Source organism: Ambystoma mexicanum, chromosome 13 (assembly GCF_040938575.1).
Source record: "Ambystoma mexicanum isolate Mex_15411 chromosome 13, UKY_AmexF1_1, whole genome shotgun sequence".
In the NCBI taxonomy this organism is placed as follows: domain Eukaryota; kingdom Metazoa; phylum Chordata; class Amphibia; order Caudata; family Ambystomatidae; genus Ambystoma; species Ambystoma mexicanum.
Window position 1 is genome coordinate 42,708,125 of NC_090938.1, and position 20,854 is coordinate 42,728,978.

Below are 20,854 nucleotides of genomic sequence, written 5' to 3' on the forward strand. Positions count from 1 at the left end.
ATTGCAGCACTATGGGGCGTTGTTTCTTGGGTAAAACCAACTGTTCCTTAACAGTCCCATCATCTGTCTTGTATCTTCGGTACAGTAGACCCTGATGAAGCACAAATCCTGGTCCCCTGGAAAGATCCGGATCCCCTTCCTGTGTAGCCCTCTCCCGGGCTGCCTTGAGGGTGTTGTCCGTTAGGGTTTCTGTCCTGATGCTATCTTCATTATCCTCTAGTCTCCAGTCGATTGCTCTAGTCGTATAACAAGCCTGACACCAGTCCATACGGTTTCGTCTCTTTTTATTGAGGGTTCTTGGACTAGGCATGCCCCTTCCCGGTTCTGACTCGGGACATACTTCCCTTCTCCCCTCCATCATCAGTGCCTGGTCAAAGTTAGGTAAATCAGTCCCTATGACTACCGGGGCAGGCAGAGAAGGTAGGACGGCAGCCCTCACGGGTGACAACTCCCCATTAATTTCGATAGCCACATTTTTCATCGGATAAAGTTTTATATCTCCATGAATACATTTAATAGGTACGGACACGTTAAGTAAGTTGGGTTTGCTACTTACATTAGGTGATATGGCGGTTTGCCGGCTGCCGCTGTCAAGTAGACCGCGTGTGGGTCTGCCGTCCACTCGTATGTCCACGATGTAAGGACCGGCTATGCTCTCTTCTTGTAGCGCGTGCAGGTACCCGATATCCATTGGTTCAGCGGATCTTTTCCTGGGACAGAACCGGGCTATGTGGCCCCATTCGTTGCACTCAAAGCACTGCGGTTGCCGATATCCCGGACTGGTCCCAGCGGACTTGTCTTCAATTCCCGACCTCTTCTCGTCTGGCCTCCGAACCGCCTCCTCGGGTTGTCTCCATCTCAACTGTTGTGGTCTGACCCCTTTGGTCAGCGGGGCATCAGTCGTTGGTACTGCTATGCGGGCTGTTATCCCTGTGGGTGGAAACCTGTGGTACCCAGCTTTTTGATATGCAGAGGCAATGTCCACCGCTTCAGTTAGGGAGGGTCTGTGATGTTGCCTCACCCACCTCTGCATTTGTCCTGGTAGGGCTTCTATGAACTGCTCAAGGATAATCTTTTCAAGTATCGGTTGAGTTACGACCGTCGGAGTTGACAGCCATTTTTCCACCAGGTCTTTTATTCGATAATACAGCTGCCGTGGATTTTCCCCAGGTCGTAACTTGGTGTCCCTTAGTTGGATTCGATAGGCCTCTTCATCAAGGCCAAGACGATCCAGTACAGCCGCCTTTATTTCACCATAGGGAGTATTCCCGGTGGGGTTTGCCGCCTGGTAGGCTCCTTGCATGACACCTGACAACAAGGGGGCGACATATTGTCCCCATCGTTCGGGGGGCCACTGTGCGTTCCTGGCTATTCTTTCGAAGCTTGTAAAAAAGAAGGCAGGGTCCTCGCCGTCTTTGTACTTCTGTAGTAATGCGGATGGGACCATTGGTTGTGTCCTAGAGCTAGCCACCAGCTCGGTTAGCTTCGATATAGTGTCATGATGTTTGTCCTGTGCAGTAGTTTGCACCGTGCTTTGTACCTGCAATGCCTGCTGGAAGGCTTGGCGGTCGGCAGCTGCTTGTTGGTTTTGTATCTGAACCAACTGCTGCAGTTGCTGCTGTCCTTCCGACAGCGTTTTTATCAATGCCTCCATCGCGCCGTCGATATCCCACCTTCGTCGCCAGTGTAACAATTATGGACAGGAGACTATGCTCGTTTTGCAATAATCTTTATTATTGCCGTATGGATGATCCGGGAAAAGACAATAACTGAGGTGTGGTACATAAACAACAAACTGAAAGTTCTGGCGGTTGCTTCACCGTGGGGTTTTTCCTTCCCCACTCGCCCTTGTGATAAGGCTGTGGTCCTCTAACTCGGGTTATCTGGGTAGGCCCACCACTCGGGGTTGCCTGCTTGCTCCTCGGTGTCCTGTGAAAATAACAGACAGCCTTGTTTAGAAAAGGCGGGCCTTTATATACTTCCCTTGGTTCAAATCCCCACCAATGAGCAGACGTCTTGCCTAGCTCGTTTGTTATTGGTTGGGAAGGATTGGCCCCGCCCCCCTTAAAACCGGGTTTCCCTGCCGTCCGTTTTGCCTGCCCCTGCAGCATGGAGACTGCTCCTGAAGTGCTTCCATCGGCGGCATCCATGCGGCGCCGGGACTTGGGCACATAGGGGTGACCTCTGATGTCGGGATTCTTGCTCCTCCTCGGCCGGGGGCCGCGGTCTGCATCCTGACAAGGTTCCCGCCCCCTTCCCAGTCCGGGTCGGCGACTCCAGTAAGGTGAGTAGCTAACCCCACCGTAGCGTTCGGCGGGGCCAGTTCCGCTCCTGTCAGGACCGCCGAGTTCGACCGATGTGTGCGAATCGGTGGCTTTTCCCAAGGCCGCTTCCGGCACCTCTTCACACAGCCCTACCCAGTCCTGCCTCTTCTGCCTTCCCATACCCTGCCTTCCCAGCCCTACCCAGATCTGCCTCTTCTGCCTTCCCATACCCTGCCTTCCCAGCCCTACCCAGTCCTGCCTCTTCTGCCTTCCCATACCCTGCCTTCCCAGCCCTACCCAGACCTGCCTCTTCTGCCTTCCCATACCCTGCCTTCCCAGCCCTACCAGACATGCCTCTTCTGCCTTCCCACACCCTGCCTTCCCAGCCCTACCCAGACCTGCCTCTTCTGCCTTCCCACACCTACCAGACCTGCCTCTTCTGCCTCCCCGTACCCTGCCTTCCCAGCCCTACCCAGACATGCCTCTTCTGCCTTCCCATACACTGCCTTCCCAGCCCTACCCAGACATGCCTCTTCTGACTTCCCATACCCTGCCTTCCCAGCCCTACCCAGACCTGTCGCTTCTGCCTTCCCATACCCTGCCTTCCCAGCCCTACCCAGACCTGCCTCTTCTGCCTTCCCATACCCTGCCTTCCCAGCCCTACCCAGTCCTGCCTCTTCTGCCTTCCCATACCCTGCCTTCCCAGCCCTACCCAGACCTGCCTCTTCTGCCTCCCCATACCCTGCCTTCCCAGACCTGCCTCTTCTGCCTCCCCAGCCCTACCCAGACCTGCCTCTTCTGCCTTCCCAGCTCTACCTAGACCTGCCTCTTCCCAGCTCTACCCAGACCTGCCTCTTCTGCCTTCCCATACCCTGCCTTCCCAGCCCTACCCAGACCTGCCTCTTCTGCCTTCCCATACCCTGCCGTCCCAGCCCTACCCAGACCTGCCTCTTCTGCCTTCCCATACCCTGCCTTCCCAGCCCTACCCAGACATGCCTCTTCTGCCTTCCCATACCCTGCCTTCCCAGCCCTACCCAGACTTGCATCTTCTGCCTTCCCATACCCTGCCTTCCCAGCCCTACCCAGTCCTGCCTCTTCTGCCTTCCCATACCCTGCCTTCCCAGCCCTACCCAGACCTGCCTCTTCTGCCTTCCCATACCCTGCCTTCCCAGCCCTAACCCTTCTGCCTTCCCATACCCTGCCTTCCCAGCCCTACCCATACCTGCCTCTTCTGCCTTCCCATACCCTGCCTTCCCAGCCCTACCCAGACCTGCCTCTTCTGCCTTCACATACCCTGCCTTCCCAGCCCTACCCAGACCTGCCTCTTCTGCCTTCCCATACCCTGCCTTCCCAGCCCTACCCAGACCTGCCTCTTCTGCCTTCCCATACCCTGCCTTCCCAGCCCTACCCAGACCTGCCTCTTCTGCCTTCCCATACCCTGCCTTCCCAGCCCTACCCAGACTTGCCTCTTCTGCCTTCCCATACCCTGCCTTCCCAGCCCTACCCAGACATGCCTCTTCTGCCTTCCCATACCCTGCCTCCCCAGCCCTACCCAGACATGCCTCTTCTGCCTTCCCATACCCTGCCTTCCCAGCCCTACCCAGACCTGCCTCTTCTGCCTCCCCATACCCTGCCTTCCCAGCCCTACCCAGACCTGCCTCTTCTGCCTCCCCAGCCCTACCCAGACCTGCCTCTTCTGCCTTCCCAGCTCTACCCAGACCTGCCTCTTCTGCCTTCCCATACCCTGCCTTCCCAGCCCTACCCAGACCTGCCTCTTCTGCCTTCCCATACCCTGCCTTCCCAGCCCTACCCAGTCCTGCCTCTTCTGCCTTCCCATACCCTGCCTTCCCAGCCCTACCCAGACCTGCCTCTTCCGCATTCCCATACCCTGCCTTCCCAGCCCTACCCAGACCTCCCTCTTCGGCCTTCCCATACCCTGCCTTCCCAGCCCTACCCAGACCTGCCTCTTCTGCCTTCCCATACCCTGCCTTCCCAGCCCTACCCAGACCTGCCTCTTCTGCCTTCCCATACCCTGCCTTCCCAGCCCTACCCAGACCTGCCTCTTCTGCCTTCCCATACCCTGCCTTCCCAGCCCTACCCAGACCTGCCTCTTCTGCCTCCCCATACCCTGCCTTCCCAGCCCTACCCAGACCTGCCTCTTCTGCCTTCCCATACCCTGCCTTCCCAGCCCTACCCAGTCCTGCCTCTTCTGCCTTCCCATATCCTGCCTTCCCAGCCCTACCCAGACATGCCTCTTCTGCCTTCCCATACCCTGCCTTCCCAGCCCTACCCAGACCTGCCTCTTCCGCCTTCCCATACCCTGCCTTCCCAGCCCTACCCAGACCTGCCTCTTCCGCCTTCCCATACCCTGCCTTCCCAGCCCTACCCAGACCTGCCTCTTCTGCCTTCCCATACCCTGCCTTCCCAGCCCTACCCTGACCTGCCTCTTCTGCCTTCCCATACCCTGCCTTCCCAGCCCTACCCAGACCTGCCTCTTCTGCCTCCCCATACCCTGCCTTCCCAGCCCTACCCAGACCTGCCTCTTCCGCCTTCCCATACCCTGCCTTCCCAGCCCTACCCAGACCTCCCTCTTCCGCCTTCCCACACCCTGCCTTCCCAGCCCTACCCAGTCCTGCCTCTTCTGCCTTCCCACACCCTGCCTTCCCAGCCCTACCCAGACCTGCCTCTTCTGCCTTCCCATACCCTGCCTTCCCAGCCCTACCCAGACCTGCCTCTTCTGCCTTCCCATACCCCGCCTTCCCAGCCCTACCCAGACCTGCCTCCTCTGCCTTCCCATACCCTGCCTTCCCAGCCCTACCCAGTCCTGCCTCTTCTGCCTTCCCACACCCTGCCTTCCCAGCCCTACCCAGACCTGCCTCCTCTGCCTTCCCATACCCTGCCTTCCCAGCCCTACCCAGACCTGCCTCTTCTCCCTTCCCAGCCCTATCCAGACCTGCCTCTTCTGCCTCCCCAGACCCTGCCTTCCCAGCCATACCCAGACCTGCCTCTTCTGCCTCCCCAGCCCTACCCAGACCTGCCTCTTCTGCCTTCCCAGTCCTACCCAGACCTGCCTCTTCTGCCTTCCCATACCCTGCCTTCCCAGCCCTACCCAGACCTGCCACTTCTGCCTTCCCATACCCTGCCTTCCCAGCCCTACCCAGACATGCCTCTTCTGACTTCCCACACCCTGCCTTCCCAGCCCCACCCAGACCTACCTCTTCTGACTTCCCACACCCTGCCTTCCCAGCCCCACCCAGACCTGCCTCTTCTGCCTTCCCACACCCTGCCTTCCCAGCCCTACCCAGACCTGCCTCTTCTGCCTTCCCACACCCTGCCTTCCCAGCCCTACCCAGACCTGCCTCTTCTGCCTGCCCTTTTCTCATGCCCTGCCCTCCTGCCTTCCTCTACTTACGGCCCATTTGGAGAGAGGTCTCTTCACAGCTATTGCATGTTTTTGTGAAAGGCGGCAGCCCCCAAGATCCTTCCAGAGGGTAAAACAAGCCTAATAGCATAGGCACTGAATCCAGGCATTTGATTCACCAGGACTTGTTGTAGGGTAACTGGACCCTGAATAGGATAGACATTTTGTTCAGAATGTTCACGAGGAGGTGGGGAGTTAAAGAAGACCCAGAAATCCACTGTCACTTGATGTCTAAATCCGTGGGTTTGCAGTTATGTAATCTGTCAGGTTTCCATAGAGATGGCAGAAATAGAATACACTTTAACTGCCCGCATCTCCGGCACCGTGCTGGGCAGAGAGCAAGCCTGCCGGGGTATCTTCCTCCCGTGTGCCTGCTTTCAGACCTGGGAGGGGACCCTGGGCAAAAGCTTCACACACTCACACAGGAGAGAGTTACGTGCCAGTCCCTGGTACATTCGCAAGAAGAAACTCCGGGGAAAGGTGGCTTTAGCCGGCTTTGCACTCGGTGAAGCATGGGACTGCGCGTTTCTTCACAGAGGAGGGGAGAAAGCGAGGAGTAAAGCACGGATAGTGTGCACCGGCGATTGGTTATCTACCGACACTTTTATATTTGTGAGTGCGCTCCCCTCAGAGTAATGTGACACATTGGTGCTGATTCTGGGTAGTAGTGTGGGAACAGAAAGGACCATAGTTGTCTTCGTGATTTGGAGGAATGTGCTTGGGTTTTGCCGTCGGACCTTGGCATAGCCCTGGGGCAGGCATTTGACAAACCGAATAATGAGCAGAATTTAAAGAAGAAATCCAGAGAAAGGGCCAGAATAGAACATATAGATAACCAGGCGGGTGTATTCAATGCAGAGCGTTCCTGTACACTCCCTGCCCACAGATCTAACTAGATATTCTGGCCAGTCCCTGAAAAGGTCATATTATACTTCCCTTTCAAGCTCTTGCCTACTTGGGAATATTGCGGTGCCTGGCGAGACATTCCCCACAACTTGCCAGCTAGAGGTCGAAACCCACCCCCATAAGTCACTAAAATCCTTATATGCAAAGGGCTCCGGGAAAGCAATGACAACTATGCCACGGATCGAGGCCCACCCATTGCGGAATCCATTGCCATCACTGCGGCAGCGCATTGCATATGGAAGATTGCACAAACGATTTTAGAAAATGAGGACATAGCATTTTTCTTGTATTTTGCTTGTTTTAAGTCGAAGTTATTCCATGTTATTTTCTATAAAATGCGATTGCATTTATTTATTGCACATATAGTGCTTATGGTTTAAATGTAACCAAAAGCACAAATAAAACAATCAAAAGAATGTAATGAATCTATTAATGCAGGACCGCTTGAGACTCGTGCCCGATGCATGGAAGGCACCGCCCCCACACACTTACTAGACTATGACATGGTCCCGTTGCGATGGTTGCAGCCAGGCCGCTCAGAGTTTGGGGTCCTACCGTGGGGCCAATCCCGCCCTTTCTCGTCTGCAGGTACGTGTTACTGGCAAGCCTTAATACCCCCCACTACAGCGCTGCAGGCAGAAGATTGCGGTTATTAAGAATTGGGAGTAGATGAAACGGGAAGTGCAGCACGTGGGGGCGGAGGAAATAATATGCTGTGCAGAGCTGCCATTGCTGTGCTTTTACCAGGGCTGCGTCCATCTGCTGCACAGCTCACGCGGCTCATAGGCACGTGTGCTGGCTGGTCTGCAGTGTGACGCTGGCAGGAGAGTAGTGCATGCAGCCTGGTTAGTGTCTGGCAACACAGAGGAAGCTGAGGACTCCCTAGCAAGGGAACCCTGCCCACGGGCATATGCGCGTCTTCATTTAACATCAATTAAACCTGATTCAGAACCAAACGCAATGTAATCTAATTACTCTGGTGGACCGGGACTCTGTGAAGTGTGGGATCTATTTGGATTGCAAGATCATGTCTGGGAGCAGCCGAACTACCAACGTGTTGCCTGCTCTATATTATACATTTACAAACGACCACTAAGACCGCGCTGGGCGTGCAGAAGAAGCAAGAATACTACCCCGACCAACTGCAGGAAATGCACCTCTAAGGTTATTACCAAACGGAACGGGGAGCTTCAACCATTCCCATCTGCGCTGAATGAATGAATGAATGAATGAATGAATGAATGCATGATCTCGGAACAATCCCCCCTTGCTGCAAGACGGCAGGGCTGCTCTAGCGCCTAGATGCCCCAGGGCCGTACTTCTGCGCTTTATACATCTTCTAATAATAATACTCAGGTCAGGAATTCGTAGTCCACGACCATGGATGGTGTTGCACTGGTAAGGTCAGTAATCGCTCATATACCCCTATTCTTCAATAATCTGGGAGTGCCATTCCATGGTGACAGGACCAGAGCCTTTTTGTCCAGTAGAAAAATGTACCCCAACAAATGTAGCATGAAGCTGGATGTAAGCCACGGGCAGCCCCCTCCAGGCGCTGTCCTCATCCACCAGACCTTCTCACCATGCTCTGTGCGTCTGCCTGCCTTCCCCGACACAGAACTTCTTCCACCATTACGCAGTCCCCTTTTTTGACCATTTTTGATTTTCACCTCTGGTTCCTCTGCTTCAGGACTCTCCGCCTATGCGTGTAGTTTCTTTTTGTAACATAAGCGAGCAGCAAGTTCCAAAATGATGACTGGTGTTTCCCCAAATGTGCATCTACCCTCACTTGGGCAGCTGGTCTGTTTCAAGCAGCCAAGCCCCATCGAGGCTCTAGATTTCCTCTTTGAGTCTTTTATTGACTCACCAAAAGTCCTTAATGACTGACTGCTTAATGGGACATGGCAGCCCCCCTAATTCTTTCCAAAGTTGAGAGGATAGAGAGCATTCAAAGACATGCAGCACTTTTCTGACCCATAATGCCACTTTGGTATGGTGGTTCCAGAGTATTCCAGGACTAAAGGCTTCCTGTGTTCTAGCAGAGGCCATGCTCGCCGCCAGATGATACTAGAACCGTTATACCCATGCGGTTGCTGACTCAAGCTTTCAAGACTCATTCAGCGCTGCTTCCCAGTCCACAAGTGTTGACATCGGATATTCTCTTATGGAGTCTGGTCTGGACACCAACCTCCTAGTGAGGACCTTATTTTTTGTGCCAGTCTCCTTCATGTTCGATCATTCGGGACTTTCAGTTTTGTGATGAGGGTGGTGAGAATTTGTGATCTTCAAATCAGCCAACTTCCGGTCCTTTTAACGAGGGGCAATAACACAACGGATGGGTTACCCCTCCTCACTGACAGGGGGGAAGTAACAGGCAATATTCAAACAAGAATCATGTCAGCGGAATGTAACAATACTTACTCAACAGGACATAACCGACAAAAAATGAGGAAGATGGACCCCCAGATCCACACCACATATCAACCCTGCACAAAGCCAAAATTCATTATAAAAAACTATTTATTTAATTTTTCATCAATATTAAAATACATATTAAATCATCATGAGCACATATTTAATAGAAACCTGATATGTCAAAGGTAAAGTGCATAATAGTCAAGTGCTTGTTTGAAAATAAAAATAAAAAAAGGGACCATCTAATTGGTCCGTATTGCTAATTCACAGGTGAAATGACAGGGTTCCCAAATGAGTGAAGGGGATCACTGAGAGGGAGAGCCAACAGTCACCTGTGAAATAGTGCGTGAAAAGAAGTCAAAATATTAACAATCACACAATAATCAAAAACACACAAAAGCTAACCATGGGGTCCAGTTGAGTAAGTATTGTTACTTTCCGCTGACATGATTCTTGTTTGAATATTGCCTGTTACAGAGGGGCAGCAGGGCATCGTGTACTGGAAAGGATGGCGATCTTCAAGGTGATGCAATCTGTGATGCCCTCCATGTGCTTAGGGGCAGTGCAATGGGGTACCTCTTAGTTAGGGAGGTGTATCTTCTAACTCTCGTCAAATTTCTGAGTATTGTTGCATTAAATCGTCACCTTAACGTCACTTCAACTAACGCTTTTTGTCACTGAATTTGAAAGGTTTCTAATGCTATAATTCTCACAATCTGTAATTCTACTTGAACAAACTTAACATTGCTATTTTCTATGAATTATTTGTAGCGTACCATTTTCTGTATGCACTTTTATATATGGAATACATATATATATATATATATTTAACAAACACCAACTAAATCATGATGGGTTTACAAAGGCTTGGAAACAAATGTACACCTGAAATGTGAAAGTACAATATTCCATCTGAGCCAAGTCACACATGCCACAACACCACGTAGTAACCATTGCTGTGTTCGGAGCCACATCAGCAAGGCATCGTGGCTAGCTGAAATGCAAGCAGTTTGCACAAGAACATTGCCTTTCTCTTACTGGACCGAGCTATTTTATACATTGATTATTCCGCCCAACACCGACATTCCTCAAGACTACTGCAGACAACTCATCGGTGCAGTATGGTCCCGACAGCCTTGTGGCTGGAGCGTTGGGGCATGTTTAACAAACACTAGCTAAATGGTGGTTGCCTTGTTAAAGCCACCATGATATCGCGCTGGTGTTTGTTAAACCCCACTCACTGTGGTCCGTGCACGTGGCTATAATTCTGATGAGGACAGACGGATTTGCCAGGTAGGCCGCTGAAATATCCTGTAGTGAAAACGGGTGCACTGTGCTGGTTACTCTAAGAAGGGATGATCATTCCAGCACAACACAGGCAGCAATGCTGGCCTTTCAATGACCCATTCCAATGGCAGATCTGTTCAGCGCTGTTCTCTACATACTTAATGTTGGAAAGATGCTTCTTTTAGCCAGAAGGATGTCGGCCAGCTCTTTGCTTAAGCCTTCAGTTGCAAATGCCGGTTCCTCTTCCCATTGTCTTTTGTTGTAATGTTTCGATTTTATTCCATTACTAGTTAGGCAGGGCAGGGTGGCAGAGTTAGAAAAACTGACCTTCATGGTGATTCCGGTACTGTTGGTTGGCAGTAGCCTTGCCACCATCTCGAAGCATATATATATATATATATATATATGCTGTGGTTTCCTAAAGTGGCAGCATTTTAGACTACTGTTGCGTCCCTGCTTTCAACTGCACGCAAACCTTTTTGCTCGTGAATGCATGAATGAATGGATGACTTTGTTGTTAATTACTGAATCACATTTCGGCATTGTCCATCTTTCCTTAATCCATGTATACTCTGGCAATGCCAACATTGGCCACTTTGACGCTCAACAAAGCCAGATAATAAACGCATTTGTCTTCTCAAGTTGGTGAAGTCTGCATGGCGGTTTTAATGATGCACTAATGCACGATCTCGTGTAGTAATCATAGATTCGAGTTCTGTGTTGAATAAGGGGCATTTATTTCACGGTAACTCTGAAAGTCTAAGCATCATTTTTAATATCTTTTGCTTTCTTAATTTCTCTATTTTTCATGTAGAGAATCCAGCAGCTCTCGGAAGGTTCTATGTTCGGCCATGGCCTGAAGCACCTTTTCCATAGCCGGCGGAGGTCTAGAGAGCGGGAGCATCAGGGCTCCCAGGATTACTATCCGCACCACTATGTCATGTCTGACCACGAGTCGCCAGATGAGAAGGAACGCTCGCCCGAGATGCACAGAGTATCCTATGCAATGTCCCTCCATGACCTGCCTGCCCGCCCCACAGCCTTCAACCGCGTGCTGCAGCAGATACGCTCACGTCCGTCCATCAAAAGGGGGGCCAGCCTGCAAAGTGCTAGCCGCAGGAGCAAGAGTGGCCCGTCTGAGCCCCAACGCAGCAGCCCCCATTCGATTCGGAAGGCCCCCCAAGACAGTAGCCTCACAGCCCTGCTGCATCAGCACCAGGGCAGGCCACGCTCGTCTTCTACTACTGACACAACACTGCTCACAGGGGACCCTTCGCCTTCCTACCAGGTGATGGAGGACCAGGAGCAAAGCGCTGACAAGGTAAGATTTGGCAATACCACCCTAATGCTCTGGACCCAAAGGGTCAAACTAAATGTCTATTGGCGCAGGTTCGCACCCTCTGCGACTAAGCTTTTTCCAAACCTTATGTTTTGATAGATAGTCACATCATTTGATGAAGCTGTGAATTTGTCAGACAATATTATGAAGGAAACCCCAAAATCCTAGCAATAGAGCAATTGCTTCAGTCCGGAAAGAGTTTCAATTGTTACAGAACACTCGGACATTTGTTTGTAATTTGACTGACAGGGCAGCTGCTGAAAACGTTGAAGAAATGGTGCACTGGTGGTCACAGTCATATTGCACTTAAAATGTGCATATTTATTTTCAGTCAGAACTAAAGGAGTTCTACGTGGATTGGCTCAGCAAGTTATTGTAAAACACCTTGCTGTTGCTTTGATTCTTAACTTTAAAGACTGTTTTTAATGTAATGAGATCAAAATTATAGTTGATGTCTGAGGACCAATCACTTAATTCAGGCTTTTATCCAAACTAGGACGCAGAACACTGCACAGCTGTCTTCACATAGCAGCATCTTGACTGCCAGCTCGTGCACTCCCTCATCATTCGCCGTGCTGACTTTTGAATGCTTCGAGTTCAGAAAGCCTTCGGTATTTTATGATACTGGGCATGCTGTCTGGTACACTCTTGATTTCCATTTGCTTTTCAGTAGAATGTGGCGGCTGCATGTCGACTTGGCCATGGCTCATTGCAGAACTGAAAAGGATGTGATGAGCAGGAGCTAAGAGCAGTTCCTGGGCGTGGCGCATCTGGGGAACCAGGGACATGTGTGACTTCCACACCAGATGCCAACTATAAAGCTTTGCCCATTAATTATTCCATTTCTTCTTGCTGTGTCCTAATGTCCCTGTAACCACCACACTCTGTATTAATGCCACACAGATATGTCTTGTCTGAATGGCACTCGTTGGCATGGGAAGCCGAAAGTAACTTCTAATATAGTACTAGGATACAAGCAGGAGCTAAATAGCCCTCAGCAAATTTGAACACTGCCTGGGTCTGAAAATATTGTGTACGCTGCAGCGAGGATATTCTCGGTGGCGTTTTGATGCTAAAACTGTGGCGATTTTACTCTATGCCATCTTCATCATATTTTATACTTCTATCACTTCACCAGCCCTTGGTATATCAGACGTCCTCTAACCAGAGGTCTGTAGATGTCCCAGAATTATACTGTTCTGTTCTTCTGCCTTCTAGCGTAACCTTTGATGTTTGCTTGTTTTCTTGGCGCTTCGGCATAAGGAAGAGAGAAATGGCGGGGGAGAGCAGGGTTAGTAAAAATAGAAGGGGCAAGGCAAGATTGCTTTGTTACAATGCTGATGTGTTATGTTATGTTAAAGAATATTTATACCATGCACTATCACCACCGTAGTGGTCCCCTGGCACTCTGGCATATCTGAAAAGGAAATAGGGTGGGATGGCTTAGGATGGTTGAACGGGAAAAAGAGCAAGAGAGCTGTGATGTGCTGTTGGCAGCCTCAGTTCGGTTAACACTGTTCGCTGAGCTTAGGTGTGCTTTAGTCGTGTGTTGTTGTGCGAGGCTAAATGTGTTATGTTTTGTTGTTGCTATGTAGTGAATTTTGTGCGGTTTGTAGTGCTTTGGAGGTGTGGTTGTGTAGAGTGTAAGAGGTGTGTGCAGAGGGGTGATATTGTGTAGTCGGGTTGGTTAGTGGCATCACTATTTTGAAGCACGCATGCTAATCTTCACAATCCTGTCTAGATGTGGCGCAATGCTAATATTTACAATTCTATCTGGATGTGACACAAGCTAGTATTACAATCAGTGCTCCACATAAGACTTTGAGGTGGGAGTATTTTACTGCCTATTTTTAAACTTTGAGCGTAAATGTGATTCTAAGAGAGTAAAAATGACTTTTCTCCTTTGCAAGAGAGTAAAATGTATGTGACACCCAGCCGACATGTGTAAAAACTGTATGGAAATCATTACTATGCAGCAGCTTTCTGCACTGTGACAGAATACACCTTTCATTATTTCTCTAAGGTCTGGCCATTTCATCTTGCCTGTATATATTTAAATGTTGAAAACACAAAACCCAGCCAATTACATAGTAAAGCAAACATGAATTGTATGGTGTGTTTTGAGGTTCGATAGCAGAATTGTCTTATGAGGTTTAATGAAAGTCCTCATTTCCTGGAGCTATTACTACCTACTGCTATGGCAATGTTATGATACAACAGTGCAGAGAGGCAAGGACTCCATGCTAAATTGTACATCTTATCTAATGGTCAAATGGTTATTTATAACATACTTTTGGCAAAGCACTGTACATGGAAGATATTTATCACAATTATCACCAAACCCAAGATCTTCAACCTACAGATCACGCACAGATTGCAGAAACGAGTGCTCAAACGGCTGAGCTACCTTATTGGCGAACATCCTTCAGAGGTCTGTTAAATGAGTATCGACTGAGGTAGAACAATCATAGTACCTAGATGTTGGACAAACCATGTAAGAAGCGCTACATAAAGTTAAATACCTATCTAGATAATCAAAGGGCCAGGTTTTGCTGAGTTTCTATTTCAATTACAAATGTAACTTTAATTTGTTTGTTTTTTAACAGAGCTTGCACTTCCTGGGGAGTCAGGTTTTACATGTTTTAATTGTAGTCTTGAAGATTTGAAAGGCTAGAAAAACTGTGATTGGTGTAATGACACACACCCTTGAGAAAAGACGCTGCTGCCACTGACCATTTATAGTCATGTACCCCATTGACTGCAGGGTTGAATGGATGTAATCTAGACTGTGCATAGTCATCATTTTACACACTGTTTTTTATAATTAGAGTGTACATTAAATTATAGGTGTAAAAACGATCTGCCTCCGCATGATTATGCACACAGCACAGGAACTCTGAAAAATACAATTGCGCAGTACTGGTTTGCTTTAACTGGAAGAAAATAATGTAATTCCAAAATGCATCTTACTTTTCCATTTTATTAATTATACAATCCTAAAATGCTAGGAAAATAAATATGCACAGTGCATCTGTTTGCTCCACACACAACACAGTAGAAGCTGAATGGAAATAAACCATTCCTTTCATCACAGTGTGCAGTTTCTTTTTTTAAAAGGCTTCAGAGAAATACATTCTGTGTCAGAGGCTTTTATCCATGGCTTGCAGTTACATCCATGTAGTTAAAATTCAAAAGAATTGTTCTGGTTTGTGTCAAGTAACCTGACCTTTGCACTGCCCTATGCTCTAAACTTGTGTGTAAATGTACACAGGAAAATAATAAAGCTGTCATATTTACAAGATTTTCATGCGTAAAAAGGTCTATTAAGCACCTTATCAGGAGGCCTGATTACAATTCTGTCTAGATGTGATGCAATGCTAATCTTCACAATTATGTCTAGATTTGACGCAATGCTAATCTTCACAATTCTGTTTTGATGTGACGCAATGTTACTCTTCGCAATTCTGTTTTGATGTGACGCGAGCTAATACTGCAATTCTCTAGATGGGACAGATGTTAATCTTCACAATTCTGTCTGGGTATGTTGCAGGCTAGTATTACAGTTCTCTCTAGATATGATGCAATGCTAATCTTCACAATTCTGTCTAGATGTGGTGCAAGCTGACATTCACAATTCTGTCTAGATGTGATGCAAGCTGACAATCTCAATTCTATCTAGATATGCCGCAAGCTATTATTACATCTTTGTCTATATATGATTCAAGGTAATCTTCACAATTCTGTCTGGATATGACCCAAGCTAGTATACAGTTCTGCTAGATATGACGCAAGCTAATCTTCACAATTCTGTCTAAATATGACGCAAGCTAGTATTACTGTTCTCTCTAGATATGATGCAAGCTAATCTTCACAATTCTGTCTAGATATGAAGATATGACGCAAGCTAGTATTACAGTTCTGTCTAGATATGATGTAATGCTGATCTTCACAATTCTGTCTAATTGTGGCGCTAGCTCATATATGTAATTTTGTCTGGACTAGCTAGCACAGAGTATAGTCTACCTAGTTGGGAGATATTGCTCACTAATCACTATCTTGATGTGAGAGATCTGGCACAATTAGTCTATCTGGCACAATCAGGCTAAATGTGAATTGCCGCTATTTAGCGCAATCAGGCTATCTGGCACAATCAGGGTAAATGCGACATGCTGATATCTGGCACAACCATGCTATCTGGCTCAGTCAGGCTATATGCACAATGCTGTCTGGCACATTCAGACTATCTGGCGCAATTAGGTTGCATGGAACAATCAGGCTAGATGTTATGTTAAGGATATTTATTTATACTGCGCACTATCACCACCGTAGTGGTCCCCCATCCAGGGTTGAGATCGCAAAGGTTATTAGTTGTTTTTTGGTCGAAAGAGTGCTCTGTCTAGTATTGTCTCCCTTTGTTCCTAGGTAGTGGTCCCCTCCCAATGAGTTGTAAGTGCTCCCTCTCCAGTCGGGTGTTAGTGTTTACTGCTCCTTCGTCTCTAGCAATGGTCCCTGTCCCTTGGGTTTAGCCTAGCGAGGTTGTATGGCTTGGAGGTTCCGGATTCACTCTGGTTCTGTGGCGAAGAGCCAGGTTTTTAGTAGTTTCATGAATTTTAGGTGGTCCTTAGTATTTCAGATGTCTTTCGGGAGGGTATTCCAAGTTTTTGCTGCCAGGTAAGTGAAGGAGGATAACCCTAGCTTTTTCCTTGTGTAAGGTCTTTGGATCAAGGCGGATGTCGTTGCATGATCTGAGTCTTCTGGGCAGTTAGTAAATAGTTATTTTTTTTTGTATGAATTCTGCTCCTTGGCGTGGATAGCTCTGTGCGTTATGCACATTATTTTGAACGTGATTCGTTGTTTGACTGCAAGCCAGTGTAACATTTTTAGCGCTGGGGTGATGTGGTCTCTTTGTGATAATTTGAGGAGGAGTCTGGCCGCTGCTTTTTGGATAACTTGCAGTTTCTTCAGTAGGTGTTCTGGTGGTAGAGGCTGTTGGCGTAGTCAATTCTTGACATGCTGAGGGCGATGATTGTCAGTGTCTTATGGGTAAAGGACAGGAACGGTAGGATTCTGTTTAGAGAGTGTAGGAGGAAAAAACATTTCTTGATTATTGCATTTACTTGTGGTTCTAATGTTAGCGCGTGGTCCATTAAGATTCCCAGGTTTTTGACTATTTTCGATCGTGTGGGTGGTGTTCCTAGTTCTGTGGGCCATGGGACCTAAGCGTTATTTTCCAGATTTTTGGATATAATCATAATTTCTGTCTTGCCTGGTTTGAGTTTTAGGCTGTTTGTGTTCATCCAGTTGTAAGACATTCTCCTAGCCTTGTGTTCTATTCTTCTGTATCTTCGATTTTATAGCTGATTTGTGTGTCGTCTGCGTAGTTGTAGCACGTAAGGTTGTGTTTTTTGATCATCTTGATTAGTGGAGCCAGGTAGATGTTGAAGAACAGTGGGGATAGGGATGATCCTTGTGGTACTCCACAATCGGTGGTGTCCCGTGGAGCGGATTTAAAGGGTTTTATCCAGACATTTTCTGTTCCATTTGCTAGGAATGATTTTATCCAGAGTAGGGCTAAGTCTGTTATTCCTATTTCTTCTAATCTCTTGATGAGGATGTCATGACTGACTGTGTCCAATGCTGCATAGAGGTCGAGTAGATTTAGGGCAGAGTTTGTGCCAGAGTCTGCGTTTGTCTTTAGGTCATCCCAGATAGATAAGAGTGCCGTTTCTGTTCCCCTCATGGGTCTAAAGCCAACTTGCCCCTGGTCCAGCAGCTGGTGTTTTTCTACGTGTTATTGTGTTAGTTTGTAGACGTAGGTTTCTAGTAGTTTTGCTGGGTAGGGAATGTTTGAAATCTGGCTATAGTTGGAGAGGTCTTCTACGACTCCTCCCATGTCCTTGAGGAGTGGTTTGATGTGCGCCGATTTGAATGATCACAGTACTTTCTCTCTTGCGAGTCACAGGTTGCTGTAGTGTTCCAGTTGTGCCCACTGAGTGAGGATGGATTTGTAAATATATGGGGGATAGGGGTCCATGGGTGATCGTGATTTATTGCTATGTCTTACCAGCTTGATGAATGTCTTTGCTGGTATTTGTGGGAAGCTTTGGATTTATTATTGTGGTTTCTTGTTTGGCGGGATTGGTTGTGTGTTTGGGTTGACTGGTCTCTTTTGTATAATTTGATTTATGCCCCTGATTTTTTCTTTTTTTAAGTAATCTGCTAAGTCGTTGCATAGTTTCTGGGAAGGTTCCCGGGATGTTGTTGCCCCCTCGTGGGTTCCTCATTTAATTTATGATGTTGGACATTTCTTTTTGGGTGTTGGCGGCTTTGGTGACTCTGCTGTCATAGTGTTTCTTTTTGACTTTTTGAATTTCTTTTTTTTGTAAGATTGGACCTGTCGTTGGATTTGTGCTCTCTTTGTTTGGTCGTATTCTTTCCTCCATTCCAGTTCGAGTTTCTTGTTCTTCTTTTTCATGGTGCTGAGCATTGGGGTAAACCATTTTGCCATTGCTCTTGTTCGTGACGGGGTGAAAGGTTTTTCAGGGGAAATGCCGTCAATTGTTTCAGCGATCCATTTGTGAAGTAGCTCTGTTTTTCCGTCAAGGTCAGCTTCGTCCAGGTTAGTAGTAGTTGGTTTTGTGACTTCAAGTTGTTCTATTAAGTTACTCGCTTTGACTGCTTTCCAGTTTCTTTTTGTGATAGTTGGGAGTTTGTCGGGCTGATTGGCAGCTTTAGTTGGTAGCATGATCACAAACGGGATGAGGAGGTCGTCGCTCCATAATATCTGTATTGGTGGTGCGGTGACGATAAGAATTTTGTTGGCGAAGATTGCGTAAAGTGTGTGTCCCGCTGTGTGTGTTGCTCCTTTGACCATATGTCGTAATTTCATGGCTTTAAGTTGTTCGGTTAGCGAGTTTTGTGATTTTGCGTTTTCTTCTTCAAACCAGATGTTGAAGTCCCAGAGGATTATCAGATGTTCATGTTGGATGGCTATGTTGGTGATGGCTTCTATGACGTAGTCGACGAAAGTTGCGTTGTATGTCGGTGGTCTGCAAATCAGTATGCATTTTATGTTTGTTTTTGGGTTTACTTCCAAGTGAAGGACCATGGATTCACAGTTTTTGATGTTTAGTGGTTCATCTGTTTTTATTTCCCAGTGTTCCTTGAAAGCTAGTGCTAGACCTCCTTTTTTCCTTTTCTGTTTAACTGTGTGCACTTGAAGTTGTCGGGTAGGCAGCTGTGGAGTGTAATTTTGTAGTTGTCATCCAACCATGTTTCTGTGATGAATAGGATGTCGATGCCGTCATCGCAGAGCAGGTCGTATATCTCTGTGGCATGTTTTGATATTGACCTTGCGTTGAGTAGGTTGCAGTGGATTTTTTTTTGGCTTGGTTTTGCTTGTCTCTTAATATCGATTTTGTATGTGGTTGTTGCATTGGTTTGCTTCCATGTTGCTCTCAGGGTGTGATGGTGATTCAGTCCAAAATGGAGCGTTAAGAGTGGTGAAGAGGGTTGACCGCAGAGATCATGTCACTGCTGCAAGGCGCGCACTGCACTGGTTGCCAGTTGAATCAAGAATCCTCTTTAGTATCCTTACCATTACTCAGAAATGTCTTCAGGGACAAATTACGCTCTATGTGCGAGAACTCCTAATCAACAAAACCTACGTCAGATCACTTAGATCTAGTCAGCAGAACCTTCTCGCTATCCCAAGATGTAGGATGGCTAAGGTCGCCAAAGCTGCCTTCTATGCTATTGCCCCGAAGGCTTGGAATGACCTCCCGCTAGAAATACTCTTGACATATTTAAAAGAAAGCCTAAGACTCAGTTGTTTGCATAGTTTTCAACATCAGTAATCTCTAGGCCTAGTTCTTGGCATGTCTTCCATGCCTTTATTTGTTATATGTTGTCTCTGTTCTTGTTGCGCCCTTAAACCCAAGGGTCAATGGCTGCGCAATATAAATCTAATAAAGTAAAGTCAGTTGCATCTGTGTCGTCGTAGAGTAGGTCTGCTAGGTTAAGTATTGGGTTCATGTTTTCTTCAGGTTCCTCTTCTATATTTTGTTGTAGTTGAAGGAGGTGTCCTTGTGTTTTGTGTGTTAAATGGGGTGAGGGCGTCGATTTTGTTCATGTTCCTTCTGGGTGTTTCTATTCTTTTTCTGCGCGGCTCTGTTTTGTTGTTGGTCCATCTCTCAACGTTGGTCGAATTAACTTGTTCCAGTGAGTTGTTGGTCGCGAGGTATGGTGTTAGATATAGAGATTTTTCTTTTATTGGCAGTTGTTCTGTTGCCGACCGTGTTTGTTGGGATGTGTTCAGTGGCTGTGACTATGTGGTGTGGGTCCATTTGGTTCATTCCTACTCCTGGTTCTATTTCGCATTGGTCCCGTTGGTTTTCGTGGCATGTTACGTTCCTTAGGGGTAGGCTGTTTTAGGCGTTTTGTTTGCGTTTGGGTTGTTGGTGTTGTGATCTTTAGGGTTTTGTTGGTTTGTAAGTCTGTTTGCGTTTAGCTTTCTTTTTAGGTTGCAGGGCAGTAGCCCACATGCAACGCTTTCCGGGTTGGATTTTGACGGTTTTTGGCTTCCTTACGTTTGGGATTATAGGCGTAATGGTTTAGCGTTGGATGGTCTTAAGGCTTGTTATGTCGGGTGGTTGTGGGGGAGAGTGGGAAGGCCGTTGGGGGAAGTAGCCTGGCAGTCCTTGCCTTACCGTTGGATTTACTAGGGGAGGCAAGTGGAGGTCTAAGGCTTGATGGGATTTAAGGCTTATTGTTGGTGTTTCTGGTTATCTCTATAAGGGTATTTCTAGTTTTAGCTATAGTAGTCAATGGGAAATACCTTTGTACGGTTGGGCTATCTGGCACAATTGGGTTATTTTGCACAGTCAGCTCAAGTGAAGTGAAGTGAAGTGGTGGTATCTGGCCCAATACAGTTGTCTTGCAAATTAGGCTTCTCTGGCAAGGATAGGCTGTCTGGCACAGTTAGGCTAAAATGTGAGGTGCTGTTTGGCACAGTCAGGCTAAATGTTGAGTGTTACTATCTTGAATCAGTCAGTTAACCTTACACAATGCGGCTATCTGGCACAGTTAAGCTATCTGGTATAATCTTGCTAAGTGTTAAAGTCTGCTATCTGGCATGATCTGGTCGTCTGGCATAATATGGCTGTTTGGCACACTGGCTGTTTGGCACAATCTGTCTATCTGACACAATCTGTCTATCTGGCA

The 20,854-nt window shown here is 47.7% G+C and overlaps 1 protein-coding gene across 1 annotated transcript in view; it reads left to right on the top strand.

The window, feature by feature from the left end:
* TMCC2 (transmembrane and coiled-coil domain family 2) overlaps positions 1 to 20,854 on the top strand; it is a 744,435-nt gene that overhangs the window by 59,994 nt on the left and 663,587 nt on the right. The window contains exon 2 of the mRNA XM_069633140.1: positions 11,108 to 11,614. Within this exon, the coding sequence (XP_069489241.1) occupies positions 11,108 to 11,614 (507 nt within the window). The remainder of the gene's footprint in view (positions 1 to 11,107; positions 11,615 to 20,854) is intronic.